Source organism: Lithobates pipiens, unplaced genomic scaffold (assembly GCF_037356315.1).
Source record: "Lithobates pipiens isolate NorthernLeopardFrog02 unplaced genomic scaffold, aLitPip1_a1.2 Scaffold_19, whole genome shotgun sequence".
NCBI classification, from domain to species: domain Eukaryota; kingdom Metazoa; phylum Chordata; class Amphibia; order Anura; family Ranidae; genus Lithobates; species Lithobates pipiens.
In genome coordinates this window covers 371,322,349-371,348,669 of record NW_027507764.1, presented here as the reverse complement: position 1 = coordinate 371,348,669, position 26,321 = coordinate 371,322,349, and the positions used below count along the sequence as shown (strand labels likewise).

At 47.1% G+C, this 26,321-nt stretch overlaps 1 protein-coding gene across 1 annotated transcript in view; it reads left to right on the top strand.

The window, feature by feature from the left end:
- Positions 1-26,321, top strand: part of TDP2 (tyrosyl-DNA phosphodiesterase 2) — a 52,001-nt gene that overhangs the window by 5,676 nt on the left and 20,004 nt on the right. The window contains exons 2-4 of the mRNA XM_077492285.1: positions 4,400-4,542; positions 20,408-20,572; positions 25,432-25,523. Of these exons, the coding sequence (XP_077348411.1) occupies positions 4,400-4,542; positions 20,408-20,572; positions 25,432-25,523 (400 nt within the window). The remainder of the gene's footprint in view (positions 1-4,399; positions 4,543-20,407; positions 20,573-25,431; positions 25,524-26,321) is intronic.

Here is a 26,321-nt window from a genome sequence, read left to right as displayed (position 1 = left end):
CACAAAGCCACACTGCAGGCTCTCACCGTCCAGCCTCGTCTTCTACTTCTCCTTCTCCTCTCTCCTCACAATTGTCCTCCACTCCACCTTCCATCACGCCAAGCTCACATTTTTCTGCAAAAAGGCAGGCTTCCGTGGGCCTAATGTTTGAGCGTAAAAAAATGATGACGCCGGATAACCCTCTTGCCCAACGGTTGGCGGCTGGCTTGTCAGAACTCATAGCCCGCCAACTACTGCCATATAAACTGGTGGACTCGGAGGCCTTTCGCAAATTTGTGGCCATTGGAACACCACAATGGAAGGTCCCAGGAAGGAAGTATTTCTCAGAGAAGGGCATCCCAGAGCTATATGGCCATGTTCAGCGGCAAGTGAATGTATCTCTGGCACACAGTGTCGGTGCCAAGATACATCTGACCACAGACACGTGGTCTAGCAAACACGGGCAGGGAAGGTATATCAGTTTTACTGCCCACTGGGTGAACCTTCTGACGGCCGTCAAGCATGTAACCCGTGGCACCCGTGTAGATTTGGTTTTACCGCCACGGATTGCATGCAGGCCTGACTCTTCTTCTCCTCCTCCTACTCCATCCTCCTCCCTCTCCTCCTCAGCTGCCTCCTCCTTTTCCGCTGCTAGCGTCTCTTCCACTGCACCGCCCAAGCTCCCCAGAACCTATTCCACATGCCAGGTGAGACGTTGCCATGCCGTGCTGCGTCTGTTGTGCCTGGAAGCAAAGAGCCACACTGGCCCGGCACTCCTTTCAGCTTTGCGTTCACAGGCAGATGAGTGGCTAACACCGCTCAATTTGACAGTTGGTAAAGTGGTGTGTGACAACGGTGCCAATCTGCTTAGCGCATTGAAACAGGGCAAAATCACGCACGTGCCGTGCATGGCACACGTCTTAAACTTGGTCGTGCAGCGATTCCTTGTCAAATACCCTGGGGTCCAGGACATCTTGCGGCAGGCAAGGAAAATCTCGGCCCATTTCAGAAGATCTTACACGGCCATGGCTCGCCTTGCTGACATTCAGCGGCGACACCATCTGCCGGTCAGACGTCTTATTTGCGATTGCCCGACGCGATGGAACTCAACCTTCTATATGCTTGATAGGCTGCTCCAGCAGAAACGTGCAGTTAACGTCTACCTGTATGAACTCTGCGAAAGAAACGGTTCTGGGGAGCTGGGTTTTTTTTCACCGCGCCAGTGGCTGCTCATGCGCGACACATGCAGACTTCTGCGGCCATTTGAGGAGATCACCAAACTGGTCAGTCGCAGCCATGGCGCCATCAGTGACATGGTACCTTATGCCTTCTTTCTGGAGCGTGCATTGCGTCGTGTCATTGATCAGGCTGTGGAGGAGCAGGAGCGGGAAGATGAGGAAGTCGCAATGCTGGATGAATTCCCAGGGGGGGCTACTCTATCTGAGACAAGTCAACAACAGGAGTCTGATGAGGAGTCAGAGGAGGATGGTGCCGGGGCGGATGAGCAGGAGCAAGAAGAGCATGCTTTAAACCTTTCTGGGATCCCTGTTGTGCGAGGATGGGGAGAGGAGAATGAAGAGGACGACATTATCCTGGATGATGAGCAGGAGCCAGGCCACCACACCGCTTCCACTTTAGTGCAAATGGGGGCCTTCATGCTCCAGTGTTTTAATAGGGACCCCCGTATAAAAAGCATGAGGGTCAAGGACCAGTACTGGGTGGCAACGTACTTAGACCCCCGGTACAAACACAAAATGGCGGAAATGTTACCGCCGTCGCAGAGGGCTGTCAGAATGCAGCACTTCCAGGCCTTGCTTCGAGAAATGCTGCATTCTGCTTTTGCGTGCGCTGGCAGAGGAGCAATTCCCACTCCCAGAGAAGGATTTGCGGGTACCAATCCAACAGCGCCTGCAAGAAGAGGCCGGTTTGAAGATGTGTTGGTGACTTCGGATATGAGGTCATTCTTTCAGCCGACCCATCGACAGGTGTCATCCGGATCCAGCATCAGGGAACGCCTAGACCGTCAGGTGTCCGACTACATTGGGTTAACGGCCGATGTGGACGCTCTGAGGAGTGATGAACCCCTAGACTACTGGGTGGGCAGGCTTGACCTCTGGCCAGAGCTTGCCCAATTTGCAATCGAACTGTTGGCTTGCCCCTCATCCAGTGTCCTGTCCGAAAGGACGTTCAGCGCAGCAGGGGGGATTGTGACCGATAAGCGTACTCGCCTAGCTCACCACAGTGTTAACTACCTCACATTTCTAAAAATGAATGAGGCATGGATCTCGGAGGAATTCAACACATGTGATCAGTAGACCATGTATATGTCTATAAACAATTTTTGGAATCAAGCACACAGACCTTCTTAATTCATTTGGCTCACTTCCCTGACCCAAAAAAGCACACCGTACTATATGCCCCTACCCTCCTCTTTGAAGAGGTTGAGCGGTGTCATATTTCTACTGGGGCTGCTTATTATGAGGGGTTCCCACCATCCCTGTGCTGTGCTGACTTCCTCCTGGGTGTTCTTATTATGAGGGGCTCCCACCATCCCTGTGCTGTGCTGACTTCCTCCTGGGGGTTCTTATTATGAGGGGATCACACCATCCCTGTGCTGTGCTGACTTCCTCCTGGGGCTGCTTACGGTGCTGCTGTCAGCGCTGTATGTCACGGAGCTGCTGTCAGCGCTGTATGTCACGGAGCTGCTGTCAGCGCTGTATGTCACGGAGCTGCTGTCAGCGCTGTATGTCACGGAGCTGCTGTCAGCGCTGTATGTCACGGAGCTGCTGTCAGCGCTGTATGTCACGGAGCTGCTGTCAGCGCTGTATGTCACGGTGCTGCTGTCAGCGCTGTATGTCACGGAGCTGCTGTCAGCGCTGTATGTCACGGAGCTGCTGTCAGTGCTGTATGTCACGGAGCTGCTGTCAGCGCTGTATGTCACGGAGCTGCTGTCAGCGCTGTATGTCACGGAGCTGCTGTCAGCGCTGTATGTCACGGTGCTGCTGTCAGCGCTGTATGTCACGGAGCTGCTGTCAGCGCTGTATGTCACGGAGCTGCTGTCAGCGCTGTATGTCACGGAGCTGCTGTCAGCGCTGTATGTCACGGAGCTGCTGTCAGCGCTGTATGTCACGGAGCTGCTGTCAGCGCTGTATGTCACGGTGCTGATGTCAGTGCTCTGTATTACGGTGCTGCTGTCAGTGCTCTGTATCTCCTGCACCCTCTTGTTTGCCTACCCTGGTCCCTGACCTTCCCTCTCCTCCATTGCCTTCATTAGCTCCATAGTCCTGAATTGTCAGAACAATTTCCCAAATAAAAAAAAAATGCTTGTAGTTATCGATCCCAAATTCACCTCATACATGTATTATGCTATTGTCCAGGTGGTGGGACTACGTGCTACCCCCTAATAATTACCCCGTGGCCGCAAATTCGACCTAAAGGTTTGCGAAATTCGCCTCCCATTGAAGTCAATGGAGCCCGCGGCGAACGGTCGTTTTCGCGAACGTTTGTGTCCGTTCGCGTTTCGCGTTCGCGAAACGTCCCGTCGGAAGTTCGTCCATCACTACCCGTAACCTGGTGTCCTTGCTGAGATCTAAGAAGCCGTGAGAGAAGTTTATGGTCCGTGTTAACCCTTTTGATACCTGCTTGCATGACCACCTGTTTGCACAGGGGTCTATTCCAGTCTAATGCTGGAAAAGTAGGGGACAATAAATTGTGAGCTGCCAGGGGAGCCACGGACGAGGCAAGTAAGGGCTCATGTACACTACAGCTTCTAAAATTGAGTTTAGGAGCTTTTGGTGTCTTTTGCCTAAACTCAACTCCGTAAAAGCTTGTGTCCATGGACACTTAGCCTTTTACAAGGGTTTAGAAGCTGCTGTGGTTAGAGGTTCAGCCTCCCTCTCCTGAAAACGGAAGAATCCCGTTCAGGATAGGAACGTCTTGGTAGGCTGCGCTTTTCCTGCGGTCAACCTAGACTATCTACACATGAGCCCTAAGAACCCCAGTCACATCGAGGGCAGCTTTGAATTGTCGAAGTCACAACTGAAAATTTTTTTTTTTATCGTTGTGGCACCGCAAAGTCAGCATGGTATCAATTTGAACACTGCCATTGCCAGCCATAGGATGCGACTTGTCATGCGATTTGACCTGGTAACTTGTATGGCAAATCACTACAAGTGTGAACAAGGGGGGGCTAAAACTACTTTCCCCAGTCAATGTAAATTAGTATCTTACCCTTGCAGTGTAAGGGTGCAATTTAACTTTCTCTGGAGCTGGCCTTTTATCTTAGGAAAAATTAAGGGAATTCAAAACTGGTGCCAGGGGTTACTCATCACTGCTTAGAACTTTAAAATCCTCAAATTAAAGGTAGTCATGTTAAAAAAAAAAAAAAAAAAAAGTTTAAATATGTATTTTTCATTTGTAGAGAGCTATTAACTCATACTTTGAACCTGAAGTGGAGAGCATCTTGCAGCAGGGGAATACACAGCAAGAGACACAGGAGGGAAATCAAAGTGAACAAACTATCTCCGAAGGACAAAAAATGCCTGAAACCGCCCCAGATTGCTGGTAAGTTTAAAGCTCGACTGCAAGATAAAATTACCCCCCCCCCCCCCCCCAAACACTGCATTAAAGAAACTTTCCTAAGGCCACCTATAGTAGTTTTTACAAATCGATTTCATAACTTGTTATACCAATGAGACTTGTGAGACATGCTCTCCCTGCTTCTTAAAATTTGTACATCTGGATGTCTGCTGTATGTGATGTTGCCCTTTTTTTTAATAAAAAAAAAAAATTTAACGTTCATAAAGCCAAGGTCACCTATCCCTGTTCACGTAGGACACATGGCTGCATGCGCTGTGTAGGACCATAGGTTGCTGGTGCAAGGATGTACAGGTGTTGCATACATCCTTGTGCCAGTAGCCTCATAGATGTCTATTTGGACACATGGCTACACAGCCAGTGTCCCAATGTGACATTGGTGCAGGTGTATGACCATGAATGCACCCAGGGTCAATTTAGGGACACATACCCGCATGGATGTCACATTGGTAGACAGCAGCTGTGTTTGTGCAGCTGCGTGTCCCAATAGACCTCTATGGGATTGTCAGCATGGGGATCACCCATGCATCCCCATGCCGGTAAGACAAGGGGCACACAACTAATTGCCCTGTGTAAATGGGGCCTTATTCAGCTCCAGTGTTTTGCTTTTGTCTGTTAAGGTTGCTTTGCGCTCTAAAGCAGTGAAGGTCTACAGTGTATTCATGTGCTTTTACTAAATGAAAAATGCTGTACATGCAAAACTTACAATGTTTTCTCTAGTCATCTTCCAGAACGGCACACATCTGAGATGACTGGTCCACCTGTCAGCATTAAGGTTAAAAGTAAAAGGCCCCCTGCACCTCAGTTCTTGTTTCCCAGCAGCGAAACATTCAATTTTTTTTTGTTGGACCTTATGGTCGCCTGTCTTTTGGGATGATGGACGTGTAACCTTGCCAGTGGCTGCATGACATATCTTTTTCACTTATTCATGACACGCCTGGTCTGCATAGGTGTAGCCAGAGGGTGGCTATCGATGTTGGAGCCCTGAATCTGGAGCCTATAGCCACGAGTCTCTTGCGTCACTGCCTAACCAGCGGGTCATAGCTGGGGTGGGATTAGAGGTGGCGGAGAGAGGCAGACGGACGAGCAGAGATCAAATCATCTCTGTCCGCTCCATGTCACCACTCTTCCGCCCTCACAGCCGGGCCACTTCAATGTGAGAGCAATGTGCGGCGGGGAGCAGAGAGATTACATAATCTCTCATTGCCCGCCCTGCATCTCCACTCTCCTGCCGTCACTAAATGGACAAGTGCTGCCAGCCTGCCACCAATGCAACGACAATTCACATTTGGTAGCACTGGCATGGCAAGTGACAAGCCACATCAGGTGGCAGGAAATGTGGCAAGTGACACACCCAGGGCTTCCACTGATTCTGCATTATGGCGATTTGAACCACCTCATTGTATATTAGAATGTAACACTAGAAACAATGCGCTTCAATCACCCTGACACCATATCAACCATGGTGCCATGATGATTGAAAACACTACCACCAGCCTTTGCCCACAGAAAGTTGCTTACCAACTGTGTGGCCCCCTTCCTCCTTGGCCTGCAAAAAGGTTGGTGACAGCTGCTATGGGCTCTAGCCCCAGATCTTTTGCAGACCTAGCAATGCCCCCGCTGGTCTGTCTACCCAATGAGTGCCTTTTAGCCAGGGCTCGACAAAACCCGGGCGCCAGGTTGCATTTGCGACTAGAATTAGCGACCTGGGGCAGCACAGCTGGGGGCATGCTGTCTCCGCGGACCCCCCCCCCGCGCGATCGCGTCGGGCCGCGCTGCCGGCGGCCGGTAATTGAGCCCCCGGCTTTGAGGCCTTCTACGATCCTATGGTTACTTCTGGAATCTGGTGCCCTCTTGTGGTGGCCATTGGAATTACAACCAGAAATGCTAATGTATGCAATGCTAATTCCCTAGAGAATAAAATGGTGGTCGTTGCAATACTGTCTGTCACACCGTATTTGCACAGCGGACTTGCAAGCAAATTTTTTTGGGGAAAATGTATTTAATAAAAAAAAAAAAATAAGACAACAGTAAAGTTAGCCCAATTTTTTTTTATATTGTGAAAGATAATGTTACGTCGAGTAAATCGATACCCAACATGTCACGCTTCAAAATTGCGCCCGCTCATGGAATGGCGACAAACTTTTACCCTTTAAAATCTCCATAGGCGACGTTTAAAAAATTCTACAGGTTGCACTTTTTAAATTACAGAGGAGGTCTGGGGCTAGAATTATTGCTCTCTCTTCCGATCGCAGCGATACCTCACATGTGTGGTTTGAACACCGCTTTCATATATGCGTTCGCTTCTTGGCAAGCTTGGCGGGACAGGGCGCGTTTAAAATATTTTTTTATTTATTTTAACTTTTATTTTTATTTTTTTCACTGTTCTTTAAAAAAAATAAAAAAAAAAAATAAATAATTGTGTCACTTTTATTCCTATTACAAGGAATGTAAAAATCCCTTGTAATAGAAAAAAGCATGACAGGTCCTCTTGTATATGAGATCCGGGGTCAGAGAGACCTCACATCTCATATTTACACTAAAATGCAAAAAAAAAAAAATTTGTCATTTGGAAAAAAAAAAAAAAAAAATTCCCTCTAAGAGCTATGGGCAATGACTTGGAGACAGGTGAGGGGCTTGGGGCTATCTTCCCCCATCACTCGTCTCCATGTCAGGCCAGGGACAGGTCCAGATCGCCGTCACGGACCTGGCTCCTAACTTTTTTAGCTGGCTCCTAGATTCCAAGCAAATTTGTCAACCCCTGCTTTTAGCCATTTGGCTTAACCAATGGCAGCGCTTCTCTGTTTTGCCAATGAACTATATAGGGCAAAGCGTGGACGTGTGGGCGTACCTCTGATGAAGTTGGTTCTGACAAAACTATCATTGGACAATACACAATTGTGGACTTTTACCTTGTAAGGAATTCCATTTTTAACTATTTTTGCACTGGATACTCGCTATTGAGCCAGAATTTTTGTATGTAGCATTGCAAATACTCCATTAAATTACCAAGAGACAGTATTGGAGTCTTTGCTTCTTTGCATATTTGCACTTCCTGATATTAGGGTCATCTGACAAACACTTTGTGTGCGTGTGTGTGTGTGTGGAGGCTTTTGGAGGGAGACACACAGGACATCCGGACTTCTCAATGCGGATCTCTGATCCAATAAGCACTCTGTGGCATCCCCTCCCCCCACCCCCCGAATAAGGGTGGTCGCTGGCTTTCTGGTAAGCCTTTTAACTTGCTGTGGTGATGGGCAACACGTGGTCAATTACATAATCCAGGCTTCATATATCATGGAACTTCAGTAATGAACTTTTCCACTGTTAAAGGATTGATTTGGCACTGCACTTTACAGCATAGTGTTTATGCATTGTATTGGTAACACAGTGAGTTTTTATAGTAGACCGTCACTTTTTCATTTTTGTATTGGTTACACATGCAACTATCAGCAGACATAGCTATTTTTGCACATTTACACCTTATAGTCATGTACACATTTGTGTTTGCATTGTATAATTTTTAGCGCTGCTCTTTATATAGTGTTACAGCCTGAAGAGTAAGCAACCTGCAGACCCTTTCAATTAAGGTGAATTTTTTGTTGGTACTGGAGGATAGTGTGCTTCTGAGGCAAGACCCACTGTATCTTCCCAAGGTCACTTCCCAGTTTCATAGATCACAGGAGATTTTGCCCCCTTTTAATTTTTTTTGTGAAAACCCAAAAAAGAAATTGATTTGCTAGGTGTCAAGTGTTTACTGACATACCTAGATAGGGTGAAAGACTTCAGGAAGTAGTCAACTTTTAGTTCTATTTAGTGGCCCCAGAAAGGGAGGACAAGCATCTAGAACTACAGTGGCTCAGTGGATCAGACAAACGTTGGGTATAGCCTATGAGCAAGTAGGGTTCCCAATACCGGCAGACCTCAAATCCCATTCCACAAGATCTCTGGGGGCCTTGTGGACAGTCGGAGCCTCAATAGAACAGATCTGTTGGACAGCCACATGGGCGAAGCATGACACCTTCCTAAAACAGAGTGGAACTTCTATCGCCTCAGTATCTGACATTTGGAAGAAAGGTCTTACAAGCGGTAGTCCTACCCTAAGGTAGGCCTTGACATTCTTCATCCGCTCAGATGTGCCATCCTGGAAGATGACTAGAGAAAATTACCAGTTACACTTACTGGTAAATGCCTTTCTAGAAAATCTTCCAGGACAGCAGACTTGCTTCCCACCCCTGGTTTGACGTTAGTAAAGAAAAGTTTCCAGCACCAGGATACCCTATTACTTTGGCAGAACTGAGGTGCAGGGGGAAGGGAGGGGCCTTTTAACCTCATGTTGTGTTTCCTGTCAGGTGGACCAGTCATCTCTCAGGCCGCGTACACACGCGCGGACTGTTCGCCCAACCTTGTCCGCTGAACAGTGTTTGGGCGGACAGTCCGCTCGTGTGTGGGGCTTCAGCGGACAGTTTCAGCGGACAGTTGGCCGAACAAGGTCTTACGGAAATTCCGAAAAACTGTCCGCTGAAACAAGGTTTCAGCGGACTGTTCGCTCGTGTGTAGGCTTGTTCGGCCAACTAAGTCTCGCGCATGCTCAGAAAGGATTTCCACGTCGGAAGGTTGCATTGCAGTGTATAGGACGTCGTATTTTTCGTCCCGTCGTACGTGCCGTTCACGTCATCGCGCACGGTTTCAGCAAACTGTTCGTCCGTCGTGTGTGGCCATGTCCGTCCATGCTAAGTTTGAGCGGACTGTTCGCTCAAACTGTTGGACGGACAAAGTTGGGCCAACAGTCCGCGCGTGTGTACGCGGCCTTAGGTGTGCCGTCCTGGAAGGGTTTTTTTTTTCTTTTTCTTAGAAAAAGCTATGTGTAACTGGTAATTTTTTAGGAATAAGACTGGTAGATATAAATACAACAAACACAATGCAACCTACTTCCTAGCAAATAAGCAGAAACTATGGTCTGAGATCATTAGAAAGTTACTTAACTCAGTAGGCTCACAATACTCCATAGGCAATGGCCATCCCAGGCTTAATGTATAAGCAGATGCTAGAGATCAGCCGAATGCTTCTTTAGGTATAACTTCTGGCAGGTACATACTTTCCTTGGTGTGTCATTACAGGGTCCTCCTGTCAGCATAACCTGATGACCTTCCTTTTCTTAAAACTTTCCAAAAAAAAAAAAAAGACAATTCCACCTGAGCATGCCTTATTAAATTTGTCTGCTATAGGTGAAACCTCCAATTCAACATCTAGATGTCACTGTATCATTCATTGCCATAGGTCATATACCGTATATACTCGAGTATAGGCCGACCCGAGTATAAGCCGAGGCCCCCAATTTACCCCCAAAAAACTGGGAAACCTATTGACTCGTGTATAAGCCGAGGGTGAGATATGCCTGTCCATCCCTGTGTGTGTCCGTCCATCCCTGTGTGTGTCCGTCCATCCCTGTGTGTGTCCGTCCATCCCTGTGTGTGTCCGTCCATCCCTGTGTGTCCGTCCATCCCTGTGTGTCCGTCCATCCCTGTGTGTGTGTCCATCCATCCATCCCTGTGTGTGTGTGTGTGTGCGTCCATCCATCCATCCATCCCTGTGTGTGTGTGTGTGTGTGTGTCCATCCATCCATCCATCCCTGTGTGTGTGTGTGTGTGTCCATCCATCCATCCATCCCTGTGTGTGTGTGTGTGTGTGTGTGTCCATCCATCCATCCATCCCTGTGTGTGTGTCCATCCATCCATCCCTCCCTGTGTGTGTGTGTGTCCGTGCAGCCTTGTGTGTCCAGCCTACCTGTGTCCCAAGCCTCCGTCCGGTCCCGTCCCGAGCCTCCGTGTCGTCCCGTCCCGAGCCTCCGTGTCGTCCCGTCCCGAGCCTCCGTGTCGTCCCGTCCCGAGCCTCCGTGTCGTCCCGTCCCGAGCCTCCGTGTCGTCCCATGCCAGGATCGCCGCTCTTCGTCGGCGCCCTGGCGGCCATTCCCCTGTTCAAAAGCCGCGCCTCCCTCCTCCGCCTGTGATAGGCGGAACACTCAATTTCCCAGCAGTCTGTGTTCCGCCTATCACAGACATCGTCTCATCCTCGTCCGTAGTACGAGGATGAGCCGATGTCCGTGATAGGCGGAACACTGACTGCTGGGAAATTGAGTGTTCCGCCTATCACAGGCGGAGGCGGAGCCGGAGGCGCGGCTTTTGAAAGGTAGAATGGCCGCTGTCTGTCTGCTCGACACGCTGTTCGGGCAGTCAGACAGCGGTGACTCGAGTATAAGCCGAGGGGGGCACTTTCAGCCTCAAAAAAGAGGCTGAAAATCTCGGCTTATACTCGAGTATATACGGTATGTCAAAAGGTCAAGCTGTGTTTTGACTAGGTTACAGAACAATAGACTGATCCATAAGGAAATAATTCAGAATGGCTGCACTTCCAAAAATCCTTTTTAGTGAAGCTTCAAATTACCAGTGGTTGACAGATGGAGCAGGAACAAATGGGTATACCCTTTTTGCGCAAATGTTAGCTCTTCGTCATTACCTATTGGAACTAGTCGCCACAATTGCCTACAGTATCTCACAAGTGTGTACACCCCTCACATTTCTGTAAATGTTTTAATATCTTTTCATGTGACAACACTGAAGAAATTACACTTTGTCACAATTTAAAAAGTACCCAAAGTAGATGTACAGCTTGTATAACAGTGTAAATTTGCTGTCCCGCTTACACACACAGCCATTAATGTCTAAACTGCTGGCAACAAAAATGAGCACACCCCTAAGGCCTCATGCACACGAGACGCAGTTAAACGCGCGTTCAGATGCAGTTGGACAGTTTTTTCAACTGCCCCTGAACTCATTCAATGTTATCCTATGTGTCCATGCACACAGTCTCGTTTTTTTCAGTTTTTATGCAGTTGCGTTTAGTCTCGTTTTTCCAGAAGCAAAAAAATGCGTTCAGAAACAAAAATTTCCATATTTCAGACGCAAAACGCGGTAAAACGCCGCTACCGCGTTTAGCCGCGTTTGCGTTTATATGCGTTTTTAAAGGTGACCCTTTTTTTTACATTAAAAATCTCAAAAATGATTGCAAATGATGAAAAACCATTAGAAAAATATTTTAAACAATTGCAATTGCAAGTGGACAATCCACAACTTGTGGCAGGTGACGTGGCAAGTGACGTGGCAGGTGACGTGGCAGGTGGCAGGTGACGTGGCAAGTGGACAATCCACAACTTGTGGCAAGTGACCTGGCAGGTGACGCGGCAAGTGACCTGGCAGGTGACGCGGCAAGTGACCTGGCAGGTGACGCGGCAAGTGACCTGGCAGGTGACGCGGCAAGTGACGTGGCGAGTGGACAATCCACAACTTGTGTCAGGTGACGTGGCAAGTGGACAATCCACAACTTGTGGCAGGTGATGTGGCAAGTGACGTGGCAAGTGGACAATTCACAACTTGTGGCAGGTGACGTGGCAGGTGACGTGGCAAGTGGACAATCCACAACTTGTGGCAAGTGACGTGGCAAGTGACGTGGCAAGTGGACAATCCACAACTTGTGGCAAGTGACGTGGCAGGTGAAGTGGCAAGTGACGTGGCAAGTGGACAATCCACAACTTGTGGCAAGTGACGTGGCAGGTGACGTGGCAGGTGACGCGGCAAGTGACCTGGCAGGTGACGTGGCAAGTGGAAAATCAACAACTTGTGGCAGGTGACTGGCATGTGACGTGGCAAGTGGACAATCCATAACTTGTGGCAAGTGACGTGGCAAGTGAACAATCCACTTGTGGCAGGGGACGTGGCAAGTGACGTGGCAAGTGGACAATCCACTTGTGGCAGGGGATGTGGCAAGTGACGTGGCGAGTGGACAATCCACAACTTGTGTCAGGTGACGTGGCGAGTGGACAATCCACAACTTGTGGCAGGTGATGTGGCAAGTGGACAATTCACAACTTGTGGCAGGTGACGTGGCAAGTGACGTGGCAAGTGACGTGGCAAGTAGACAATCCACAACTTGTGGCAGGTGATGTGGCAAGTGACGTGGCAGGTGATGTGGCAAGTGGACAATCCACAACTTGTGGCAGGTGATGTGGCTGGTGACGTGGCAAGTGGACAATTCACAACTTGTGGCAGGTGGCATGGCAGGTGACATGGAAAGTGGACAATCCACATCTTGTGGCAGGTGACGTGGCAGGTGGACAATCCACAACTTGTGGCAGGTGATGTGGCAAGTGGACAATCCCTAACTTGTGGCAAGTGACGTGGCAAGTGGACAATCCAAAACTTGTGGCAGGTGACGTGGCAAGTGACGTGGCAGGTGATGTGGCAAGTCACGTGGCAAGTGGACAATCCACAACTTGTGGCAGGTGACGTGGCAGTTGGACAATCCACAACTTGTGGCAGATGACATGGCAAGTGACGTGGCAGGTGATGTGGCAAGTCACGTGGCAAGTGGACAATCCACAACTTGTGGCAGGTGCCGTGGCAAGTGACACGCTAAATACAAGTACACTGCAGCTCTCACAGCTGCTGCTACTCACTCTGGTCTCACAAAATTGCTGAAATAGTTAATTTTTGAGCTGGGGAGGGTCTATGATGTTAGCTTAACTAAACGCTTCTAGACGCAAACGCGGTAAAACGGCGGTAAAAATCGCGGCAAACCGCGCGTTTCTAAACGCCGGTTTCAACATGTGTCCAGCAGCGTTTGCATCTGCGTCTCGTGTTCATGAAGCCTAAGTGAAAATTGTCCAAATTTGGCCCAATTAGCCATTTCCCTCCCCTGGTGTCATGTGACTTGTTAGTGTCTTGGGTGTGAATGGGGAGCAGGTGTATTAAATTTGGTAGCTTGGCTTGTGTGTTTTCCTTTTTTTTTTTTTTGCCCTCTAATACCGGACACTGGAAGTTCAACAGGGCACCTGATGACAAAAAAACACCTGAGGATCTGACAATAATTGTTGCTATACATAAAGATGACCTAGGCTATAAGAAACTTGCTAGGACCCTGACACTGAGCTGCAGCATAGTGGCCAAGACCATACAGCGTTTTAACAGAACAAATTCCACTCAGAACAGGCCTCGCCATGGTCGACCAAAAGTTGAGTGCATGTGCTCTGTCATATCCAGAGGTTGTCTCTAGGAAATAGATGTATGAGTGCTGCCAGCATTGTTGAAGGGGTGGGGTCAGCTTGTCAGTGTTCAGACCATACGCTACACACTGCATCAAATTTGTCTGATGGCTGTTGTCCCCAAAAGGAAGACTCTTCTAAAGATGCACAAGAGAGCCCACAAACCATTTGCTGAAGACAAGCAGTCTAAGGACATGGATTACTGGAACCATGTCATGGGGTCTGATAAACATATTTGGTTCAGATGGTGTCGTGCGTGTGTGGCGGCAACCAGGTGAAGTACAAAGACAAGTAGGTCTTGCCTACAGTTAAGCATGGTGGTGGTAGTGTCATGGTCTGGGGCTGCATGAGTGCTGCTGGCACTTGGGAGCTACAGTTCATTGAGGGAACCATGCATGCCAACATGTACTGTGACATACTGAAGCAGAGCATGATCCCCCTCCTTTCGGAGACTGGGCTGCAGGGCAGTATTTCAACATAACGAACCCAAACACACCTCCAATTCCCCTGTCTTGCAGAAGCTGATGGTAAAGGTGATGGACTGGTCAAGCATGTTGAGACTTAAACCCGATTGAGCATCTGAGGGGCATCCTCAAACAGAAGGTGAAGGAGTGCAAGATCTCTAACATCCACCAGCTCTGCGATTTTTTTATTTTTTTTTTTTATTTTTTTTATTTTTTTTTTTTTTTTTTTTTTTTAAATGGAGGAGTGGAAGAGGACTCCAGTTGCAACCTGTGAAGCTCTGGTGAACTCCATGCCCAAGAGGGTTAAGGCAGTGCTGGAAAATCATGGTGGCCACACAATATTGACACTTTTTTGGCCCAATTTGGAAATTTTCACTTAGGAGTGTACTCTTGTTGCCACCGGTTTAGACATTAATGCCTGAGTGAGTTATTTTGAGGGGCAAATTTAGCTATACAAGCTGTACACTCAGGGCCGGCGCTACCACTAGGCGAAGTAGGCAGCCGCCTAGGGCGCACTACTACCTAGGGCGCAACCACGGCCTCTGTCCACTTGAGCTCAGCTCTCCTCTCCTGTGTTTCCGCCGGCGCCACCAATCCCCCATGTTTCCCCTTGAGCGCCCCGCTGTGCTCACATGTTTTCATCTCACAGCGCCGCTCAGGGACTCCTTTGCTCCATCCTGTCCCTGTGGAGCGGCGCTGTGTGTCTCTATGAGTGCAGCGGAGGGGCGGGGCGGGGCTCGGCGGAGATGGGAGCATTGAGAGGTCTGTCAGCTGACCTCCCGCCCGGCGGGGACATCATGGAGTGGATGGATGGCGCTGGCCTGGAGGGACATCGTGGAGCGGGTGGACGGCGCTGGCCTGGCCCTGGCGGGACATCGTGGAGGCGGAGCGGGTGGACGGTGCTGGCCTGGCCCTGGCGGGACATCGTGGAGGCGGAGCGGGTGGACGGCGCTGGCGTGGACTCCTGAACACTTCTGCACACCCAGTGCTGAGGAGAGGCCCGGATTATGGTCGCTGAAGCATCAAAGAGCAGAGGTAAGGAGGAGGGTGGTTCTTCCCTGATCTACATTGAGCTGTATGGAGGGGGTTTGTGTGTGAGTAATGCAGGAACTAGGAGTCAGGTAGGTCAGTGTATGTGTCAGTGTATGTGTCAGTGTATGTGTCAGTGTATGTGTCAGTGTATGTGTCAGTGTATGTGTCAGTGTATGTGTCAGCGTATGTGTCAGCGTATGTGTCAGCGTATGTGTCAGCGTATGTGTCAGCGTATGTGTCAGCGTATGTGTCAGCGTATGTGTCAGCGTATGTGTCAGCGTATGTGTCAGCGTATGTGTCAGCGTATGTGTCAGCGTATGTGTCAGCGTATGTGTCAGCGTATGTGTCAGCGTATGTGTCAGCGTATGTGTCAGCGTATGTGTCAGCGTATGTGTCAGCGTATGTGTCAGCGTATGTGTCAGCGTATGTGTCAGCGTGATGGTCAGCGTGATGGTCAGCGTGATGGTCAGCGTGATGGTCAGCGTGATGGTCAGCGTGATGGTCAGTGTGATGGTCAGTGTATGTGTCAGTGTGATGGTCAGCGTATGTGTCAGTGTATGTGTCAGTGTGATGGTGAGCGTATGTGTCAGTGTGATGGTGAGCGTATGTGTCAGTGTGATGGTGAGCGTATGTGTCAGTGTGATGGTGAGCGTATGTGTCAGTGTGATGGTGAGCGTATGTGTCAGTGTGATGGTGAGCGTATGCGTCAGTGTGATGGTGAGCATATGCGTCAGCGTGATGGTCAGCGTACGTGTCAGCGTGATGGTCAGCGTATGCGTCAGCGTGATGGTCAGCGTACGTGTCAGCGTGATGGTCAGCGTACGTGTCAGCGTGATGGTCAGTGTCAGCGTATGGGTCAGTGTGATGGTCAGTGTGATGGTCAGCGTATGGGTCAGTGTGATGGTCAGCGTATGGGTCAGTGTGATGGTCAGCGTATGGGTCAGCGTATGGGTCAGCGTATTGGTCAGTGTGATGGTCAGTGTGATGGTCAGTGTGATGGTCAGTGTGATGGTCAGTGTGATGGTCAGTGTGATGGTCAGCGTGATGGTCAGCGTGATGGTCAGCGTGATGGTCAGCGTGATGGTCAGCGTGATGGTCAGCGTGATGGTCAGCGTGATGGTCAGCGTGATGGTCAGCGTGATGGTCAGCGTATGTGTCAGCGTGATGGTGAGCGTATGTGTCAGCGTGATGGTGAGCGTATGTGTCAGCGTGATGGTGAGCGTATGTGTCAGCGTGATGGTGAGCGTATGTGTCAGCGTGATGGTGAGCGTATGTGTCAGCGTGATGGTGAGCGTATGTGTCAGCGTGATGGTGAGCGTATGTGTCAGCGTGATGGTGAGCGTATGTGTCAGCGTGATGGTGAGCGTATGTGTCAGCGTGATGGTGAGCGTATGTGTCAGCGTGATGGTGAGCGTATGTGTCAGCGTGATGGTGAGCGTATGTGTCAGCGTGATGGTGAGCGTATGTGTCAGCGTGATGGTCAGCGTGATGGTCAGCGTGATGGTCAGCGTATGTGTCAGCGTATGTGTCAGCGTATGTGTCAGCGTATGTGTCAGCGTGATGGTCAGCGTATGTGTCAGCGTGATGGTCAGCGTGATGGTCAGCGTGATGGTCAGCGTGATGGTCAGCGTGATGGTCAGCGTGATGGTCAGCGTGATGGTCAGCGTGATGGTCAGCGTGATGGTCAGCGTATGTGTCAGCGTGATGGTCAGCGTATGTGTCAGCGTGATGGTCAGCGTATGTGTCAGCGTGATGGTCAGCGTATGTGTCAGCGTGATGGTGAGCGTATGTGTCAGCGTGATGGTGAGCGTATGTGTCAGTGTGATGGTGAGCGTATGTGTCAGTGTGATGGTCAGCGTATGTGTCAGTGTGATGGTCAGCGTGATGGTCAGCGTGATGGTCAGCGTGATGGTCAGCGTATGTGTCAGTGTGATGGTCAGCGTATGTGTCAGTGTGATGGTCAGCGTGATGGTCAGCGTATGTGTCAGCGTGATGGTCAGTGTGATGGTCAGCGTATGTGTCAGTGTGATGGTGAGCGTATGTGTCAGCGTGATGGTGAGCGTATGTGTCAGCGTGATGGTGAGCGTATGTGTCAGCGTGATGGTGAGCGTATGTGTCAGCGTATGTGTCAGCGTATGTGTCAGCGTATGTGTCAGCGTATGTGTCAGCGTATGTGTCAGCGTATGTGTCAGCGTATGTGTCAGCGTATGTGTCAGCGTATGTGTCAGCGTATGTGTCAGCGTGATGGTCAGCGTATGTGTCAGCGTGATGGTCAGCGTGATGGTCAGCGTATGTGTCAGTGTGATGGTCAGTGTGATGGTCAGTGTGATGGTCAGCGTATGTGTCAGCGTGATGGTCAGTGTGATGGTCAGCGTATGTGTCAGCGTGATGGTGAGCGTATGTGTCAGCGTGATGGTGAGCGTATGTGTCAGTGTGATGGTCAGTGTGATGGTCAGCGTATGTGTCAGCGTATGTGTCAGTGTGATGGTCAGCGTATGTGTCAGTGTGATGGTCAGCGTATGTGTCAGTGTGATGGTCAGCGTATGTGTCAGTGTGATGGTCAGCGTATGTGTACGTGTCAGTGTGATGGTCAGCGTATGTGTCAGCGTATGTGTCAGTGTGATGGCCAGTGTCAGCGTATGTGTCAGTGTGATGGCCAGTGTCAGCGTATGTGTCAGTGTGATGGCCAGTGTCAGCGTATGTGTCAGTGTGATGGCCAGTGTCAGCGTATGTGTCAGTGTGATGGCCAGTGTCAGCGTATGTGTCAGTGTGATGGCCAGTGTCAGCGTATGTGTCAGTGTGATGGTCAGTGTCAGTGTATGTGTCAGTGTGATGGCCAGTGTGATGGCCAGTGTCAGTGTGATGGTCAGTGTGATGGCCAGTGTCAGTGTATGGGTCAGTGTGATGGCCAGTGTGATGGCCAGTGTATGTGTCAGTGTATGTGTCAGTGTCAGTGTGATGGCCAGTGTGATGGCCAGTGTGAGTGTATGTGTCAGTGTCAGTGTGATGGTCAGTGTAGGTGTCAGTGTCAATGTAGGTGTCAGTGTGATGGTCAGTGTAGGTGCCAGGTGGGTTAGTGTAGGTGCCAGGTGGGTTAGTGTAGGTGCCAGGTGGGTTCGGTGTAATTATCAGGTAGGTCAGTGTAGGGGTCAGTGTGATGTGAGTAGTGCAGGAAGTAGGAGTCAGGTGGATTAGTGTATGTGTCAGGAGGTCAGTGTAGGGGTCAGATAGGTCACATGTGTAGCAAGGGCAGGGTAAAGTGGAGTCGGGCGCAGCGGGGGGGGGGGGGGGGGGCGGCAAAATTAGGTTTCGCCTAGGGTGTCAAAGATCCTTGCACCAGCCCTGTGTACACTAGAGCTGCATGATTAATCATACAGAATCATTATCGCGATCTTGTAAAAAATATTTCCCAATTCTTTCTATGTAGAGAATTCTCTCTGCTCAAGCTGACAGCCATCAAGAGGGGAAGAAACAAAATGGGCAGTCTGCCAAGAATCACAACATTCTTTAGCCGTGGAACTTAAATCGGGAGTCCGCCGTGTTTTTTATTTTTATTTATTTTAAAAGCCAGCAGCTACAAATACTGCAGCTGCTGACTTTTAAAATAATGACACTTACCCGCCCAGTGCGCCCGCGATGTCGGCACCCGAAGCCGATCTCTCGATCGTCTCTCGGGTGCTGCCGCCGCCATCTTGGGTATGGGAATCAGGAAGTGGAGCCTTTCGGCTTCATTTTCCGGTTCCCTACTGCGCATGCACGAGTTGCACTGCGCAATAAGGATGGTCCCCGCTGTCTCTGGGATCCGTGTGTTTCCCAGCAGGCAGCGGACCTTCGGAAAGGGGCGTACCTTCTGCAGAATCTACGCCGGAAGTGGGTGCAGATACCTGTACTGTACAGGTACCTGCACCCCCCTCCCCCCTGAAAGGTGGCAATTGTGGCGCCGGAGGGGGGGAGGATTTCAATGAGCAGAAGGTCCACTTTAGGGTGGACCTCCGCTTTAAGTACAAACATTGTAACAATTTTTTTCTTTCCATCAAAGGAATATACTTTGGTGTGAAAATGAGGGAGGTTTTACACTAAACCTTTTTCTGACATTTGTTTTCAAGTTAAACCTTTTTCTAGTAAAAAAAAAAAAATTGGAACCCCCAAACATTGTGTATTGGTGTTGGTTTTTTAGAGACCCTAGAGAATAAAATGGTCATTGCAAATTTTATGTCTCACTGTATTTGTGCAGCAGTCATTCAAATGCAATTTTTTTTAAGTAAAAAAAAAAAAAAAAAAATAACTGGTAAAGTTAGCCCAATATTTATTTATTTATTTTTTGTAAAGATGCTGCGAGAATCGTGATCTTTTTATTCTAAGCAAAACATTATTCTTTTGGCCAGAATCGTGCAGCTCTACTGTACACTCACTACTTTTACATTGTAGCAAAGTGTCATTTCTTCAGTGTTTCTCATATAAAAAAAAGTGAGGGGTGTACTCTCTTGTGAGATGCTGTATATACTGCTCTGTGTCATCATTTGGGTTACAGGTGAACTAACCAATTTAAAAAAATGTACTCGCTGGTATCGCAGAGAAAACCCGGCTGGAGTTCACGGTGCATACACAAATCTAATGTGAAGCGTTAAGTCCACTGCCAGAAGAAATCTGATTCGTCAAGTGAACTTGAAGCAAACGCGACACATTCAAAATTGTTGTATAGTAACATACACAAAATAGAAAAAAAGGAACATGTACACAATCGCGTTGATGTTGAGAACAAATTATTTTAAAAGCCAAGTGTTAGAACATCATTAGGACCAATACTGACTCGGGGTGTGTGTATGTATATATGTGTATGTATTATATTTTTTGAGCAGCTCATCCTATGCTTCCAGGCCAGGTGTGTTAGATGCCTGTGTAGTTCATATTTGCCTCTATCTCGGCATACAATGCTTTCAGTTACTGAACAAGCATGCAGCAAGTAAATTTGTCTAAATGACTGATCTGTTTAGAATAGATTTATTTCCTCTATCTTAATCCTATTCTATGCATCTTCTCAGCTGCATAGGGGCTTAGGGCTGTAGTATTTTTGGCATTTGGTTACCATAGTAGTCGGGCTACTAGGCTTTTAGGAGTGGTAAGATGGCAGTGGCAGCCTGAACAGTCTCTTTGCTAAATATCCTTTTTGAGACGGCCTGTATTTGTGTGATTAAAAAATTTCCTTTTTTTTTTAATTTTTTTATTTTCTTTTTTCCAGCATAGATCTAACCAGCGATGAGCCAGTTATCATTCATACAGCAAAGAACACAACCGTGAGCCCGAAAGATGAAAGCCATTTTATCTTTGTTACATGGAATATTGATGGGCTTGACTTGTCCAATCTTCCAGAAAGAGCTCGGGCTGTTTGTTCATATTTGGCTTTGTAAGTACTTTTTATGAATACATTTTTAGTGCATTTAACTCTTCCATTTGCAATCTGTAGATAAACCTTCCCCTGCATGATGCCTTGTTCTAGGGGCACAGTAATCTACACCTTCCACTGTGACTGCTATAGAGGCATAACTAGAACCTTCCCTTTTGAGCCAAGTGACAGAATGCCTGGGCCTGGTTACAAGTATGACCTTTGCGACCCTGGTAGTTCTGCCACTGGTGCCGGTTTGGGATTTTATTTTTTTAAATATTTTTAGGCGCCCCTTAGAACTTTGGTGCACTATCAGGCATCAGACCTCTGTTCCCTTTTGAGACAAAGGAAACTGGGGAGCTATAAAGTCCTGCAGTGATATAGACTGGGAAGCTACAAATGAAGATTACCTGTTGCTGCCTAATACTGTCACGAGAGAGAAAGATCATCCCTCCGTGTGCAGAAGCGACCGCATAGGTAAGTTGCGCCCACAAATGTAAACAGTTTTCAAACCACACACGTTTGGTATCACCACGATCATTGAAGTGAGAGCAAGACCTCTAAAAATTTCTACAGGTTACCTGCTTAGTTAAGTGTCGCCTATGGATATTTTTAAGTATCGTAGTTGCTAACGTAGTGCCATTCCATGAGTGTGCGCAATTTTAAAGCATGACATGTTTGGTATCTACGAAGTGTAAAATCTTTCACATATAAATTTATTCATGAAAGTGTATTTCTTTCAAAAAATTACACTTGAAAGACAGCTGTGCAAATAGTGACATAAAATATTGTAAGCAACAAGTGTCAGAAAAAGGCTTGAAGTGGTTAATTGAGAACTCCTAGCATGGCAGTGTAGGGGTATGGTCATTCAAAAAGGTGGAAGTATGGCACTTTTAAACCACATAGAAGGGGACTACACTAGTGCCCAAACTCGCCTCCTCCTTCAATTGACTATGGCTGCTAAGCAGACCATTGCTAGAGCCTGGAAAACCCTGAATCTCCATATAGCTGAAATGAAAAATAGAGTGACCCAAGCTATGATCCATAGTAAGATCGAGGCAACGTTATTAGATTGTGTCCCTCGCCACTCTCGAATTTGGACTCCTTGGGCAGATAACTTTCTCCCTGCAGATTTCGACACAAGCCTAATTGTACCATAAATCTAGTCCACACTAACTTTGAATGGTTCGATGGTCCTCTGGGCTCCCGTGCGGTCCCGCCGACACTGACTCTTTCTATCCTTCTTTCTCTTGTCACCTCACTGCTTTTTCCTTTGTTCACCCCCCCCCCCCCCTTTCTCCTTAGCCTCTGGCTAAAAATTCTCTAGTTATGTTTCTTGTGACCAGAACAAGGTCCTTAGGCTGACTTTCCTCTGTACCTTACACTCTCCTGTATCTTACTGATTTGATTACTGTCCTATCTTGGTGCTGGGTCGGGGGTTCTCCTCTTTGATACTGGATATCCCCTTAGCAGATATATTATCGTGTCTCCTTGTTCCAAACTGGAGTGCGCTAACAATTTGGTTGGAGATGTACAGTTATGGTTGTATATGTACTAGGTTTTCCATATCATGTGTTGTGAACCATACTCGCAGACAGATTATTTCTGTTTGTATCTAATGTTCTTGTGGTGTTCACAATGAAAAGTTTGAAACAAAAAAAAGTGGAAGTATAAAAGGCAGATGCCAAACTTTTACAAACATAAAGGCCACTAGGTCAATAAAATAGTGTCATAGTTACAGAAGAGGGTGACATTTTATGCACCAGTATGCACCAATATTATGCGATAGTAAAGCAATAGTTATTAAATTTTCATTAATGTACACTATGTTCTAAAATGGAGAACGTCTTAATTTTTAAATGTTGAACTTTAGATGACCTCTGCTTCTTTCTGATATTTTTTTTTATAAGATATTTTACTGGGTGAAAAGTTTATTAGTATACTTCATAGTTTATAAATTCACTAATTGGAAGAAAACTTTTGACAGAAGTGAAATATAGCTGACAAGATACCGTCCAAGATAAGAAAAACAGGTGGTTAAAATAGGTGGAATATGGGAAAGTTTTGTACAGAACATTAAATTTAAGTTTGACAGGGTCAAACAAAGGTCTGCTTGAGCCCTCATTAAAACTGTTAAAATCATTCTATAAGGAAGTACACGTGTGTGTGTGTGTGTGTGTGTGTGTGTGTGTGTGTGTGTGTGTGTGTATAAATATTGAATAAGTAATTGGTATGTGTGTATGACATTACCTTAATGTATATAAACACAGGGTTGTATAGTGAAAAACATAACACATCTGGTGGGGTTATTGAAAGTTCATACTCTCAAGGTCATAAGTCTGTAATTCTTGAACTTGGTTAAATCTTAAAGTTGAGGAGGGTCTGATAACACAGGTGTCTTTAATTGGGCAAAGGCAGTTATAAATCATTTTAGTGAACATATAGGAATTCTGGGAGTAATTAAGTTTATCTGGTTGTAGAGCAGGTGTCAGATTTATGGTTGGTTACATTAACATAGATCTTGGCGACCAATCGCATGTAGGAGAGATGATTAAGATAAGCCTTGTAAAAGGGTATATTAATGCAAGCTCTAAAATTGCTAGTCAGATAGGAGCTCCTAAAGCTGAACTCTGTGTATGCAGCCCTATTGCAAGGGTCATAGAGGTCAGAACCAATGGGCAAATATCTGTCCGAAACTTGTCTCCTCGTACGAGTCAGAGAAGACTTCTTAACTTGTTCCAGAGTGTGGTCTCAGGTGAATTTCCCTCACGAACGTGGTCGAGCTGGAACCCAGAACTCTGTGAGGGCACCAGACCACTGGTCGATCAACTGGTCCCTATCGGGTGACGGGTTCCCAAGAATTGGCAGAGAAGACCCATTCTGCTTCAAGGTGAGAACAATTCACAATTGTTTCAATTTGGTTAGTGAATAAGTATACCTATATCTAATATGCTTGCATTGTAAGAAACTGTATAAATTATGCCTTTAAAAACAGAAAATGCACAAAACAAGTGAGGAACAAATGGTCAGACACTGGAGTCAATGTCTGTGACTGAAATGTTAGACATCGCCTAAAGGAAATGATTTACATACAGAAAAGCCAAACTAAAACCATTGTTAGAGGTAAACCTGATAAAACAAACCAAACCCCCCTGAAAGACATAATGAGCTGGTATGCATTTCCTACTAGCTCGTTATGAAATGCTTGCTGAACTAAGCCCTGCGGTGGTGCCCGCACACTGCTGAGACAGCTGACCTCTTCCCCGCTGTTTCTTCCAGGTTTGCGGGCTCAGGCACGTAGTGGCCCAAGCTAAACTGTGCAGGTTTAGGAGATATTTACAGTATCTACAGGCAAGCCTTGTTATAGGCTTACCTGTAGGTACAATTAAAGACTTCCTCTTAACACCTAAACAGAAAAAAAACAAGGTTACAGTGGGCTAAAGAAAAGCAATCATTGACTGGATGAAAGTGATATTTAGTGATGAATCACAAATCTGCTTTGTGCAGGGTGATGCGAAAATTAAATGTGTGAAGATTAGTGCCTGAAGAAAACATTCTACAATCCATTGATTTGGAGTTGCATGTTGGGTAAGGGTACGGGGGAGATGAGTCACTAAATCTTTAATAAATGCACAAGTTTATATTGGCCTTTTTTTGGCTGCTTTTCTTCCATCAATTGAAAGGATGTTTGATATAATTTTTCAGGATGATGCTCCTTGCCATAGGGCAAAAGCCATGAAAACTCCCCCCACTCCCCCCTAAATTAGGCATGTCTGATTTAGAGGTGGGTTATTCACAATTTTTTTTTTTTTTTTTTTCTTTTCCCCACCATTAAATCAACATTTGAGTGGTGATTCCATACTTTGTCAGGGGCTGTGAAAACAATTCGCAAAAGTGATGACTGAACAGATTTTAGAAGCAATCATTTTCATGTCTCAGGCACAATGATCAGAAAGTGATCACTCTGGGCCCTTAATAGGATATGAGCCTTCCAATACTGAATCTTGCATTCGCAAGCCACATGTCTGTAAAATACTGTTCATGCTTTCTACTGTCCTGGCTGTAGCTATGTCTGACAACTCAAACTAATGGAAAAATTTTAGGGCTGAGCCACAAAAATGGTTGAGGCCAGTAAAACCCTGCAATTGAGCTTTGCTTGTGCTGCCTCCTTTAGATGCAGCAACTATAATGTGGCTTACCTGTAGGTACTGTAAATATATCCTAAACCTGCACGGTTTAGGAGATATTTACCATTATATGCATGCGCACTGAAGAAATTGCTCGTGCCGTGACTGGCGGCTCCCGCACATGCGCAGGAGTGACGTCACTGTGGCTCCAGCCAATCACAGTGCCAGAGCCTGGAAGTAACTCTGGGAGACATGTTGCCAGTCACAGCAATGTGCAGGCTGCTGCAGAAGCTTTGCTCTAAGGTAAGTACGTCATAATGAGCTAGTATGAGATGCATACTAGCTCATTATTCCTTGGTCTGGGGGTTTGCAACCACTTTGAGTCACTACTATAACAGTTGCAGTCAGAATACATATACTTCTGTTTTCTGTCTGAGAGTGATAAATCCTCCGAGCTCTGCTACCTAAACTGGAGCAGCTGTCACTCTTGGAAGTACACTCAGTGCAGCAAGCCATCACCTAGCCGACTGGTATGTTCAGATTGATGGCTCACAGGAAGCCCAGGGTATCATGGGACTCAGTATGGTTGCAAATGGTACAAGTGGCCAGAAGCATGTTGGACATGTGCACAGCATGTGGGATTAATAGAAAGGTTTGTAGATTTTTGGAACATATAGTGATGCTGCTTTTTAAAGAGTCATTTTGTGTAAGGATAATGAACCATACTTCATATTTCTTGTATCCCTATAACAGGTACAGTCCAGATGTTGTGTTTTTGCAAGAGGTTATACCTCAATTGTATGACTATTTAAAGAAGAGAGCGGTTAGCTACACAATCATTACAGGTATGGTTTTCATTTGGAATCATTGAATTGTGGAATTATGACATGCTCTGCATCCTTAAAGGGGTAATAAATCCTAAAACAAATGTAATATCGCAGCTTACCACTCAAATTTGGCTTTTATTTTTTATTTTATCCTTTATTTTTTTTTAACGCTCCTGATTTCTGTTCACTGGCACCATACCAACTCTGGTCTTCGTCTGTCTTGTAATTTAGTTAAGCCCACAGTAGCTTTCCCTGTACTTAATTCCAAACATGTGCTTTAATAGCAGTTTCCGGTTACTACGGAAAACTAAGTGCAGTGAATCGGAGCCAATCCTGTTGCTTCCTTACTCCAGAATCGAGGTAAGGAGTATTGCGGCATGCCGACTGACGCAGCCCCAGCACAGCAGTTGCATTTTTGCAGCAGCATAAGATTGCTGAAAAACTGACAAATGGCTCAAGCATTGGTTGATGTCATTAGAAAAAATTACTCCCAAAGCAAGCAGGTAAGGAGATATTCATCTAGCGCAGTGGTGGCGAACCTTGGCACCCCAGATGTTTTGGAACTACATTTCCCTTGATGCTCCACTACACTGCAGAGTGCATGAGCATCATGGGAAATGTAGTTTCAAAACATCTGGGGTTGCCAAGGTTCACCATCACTGATCTAGCGCAAACAATATTATAACCTGAAATTGTCCATGTACAGAATACTAAGAATGGGGATACAACCCCTTTAAGGTTCTTAAAGCTCTCTGTTTTTACCTGGTGATCCGGCTAGAAACACTGTTCGTCTGTCTCTCAACTTGTGTTCAACCA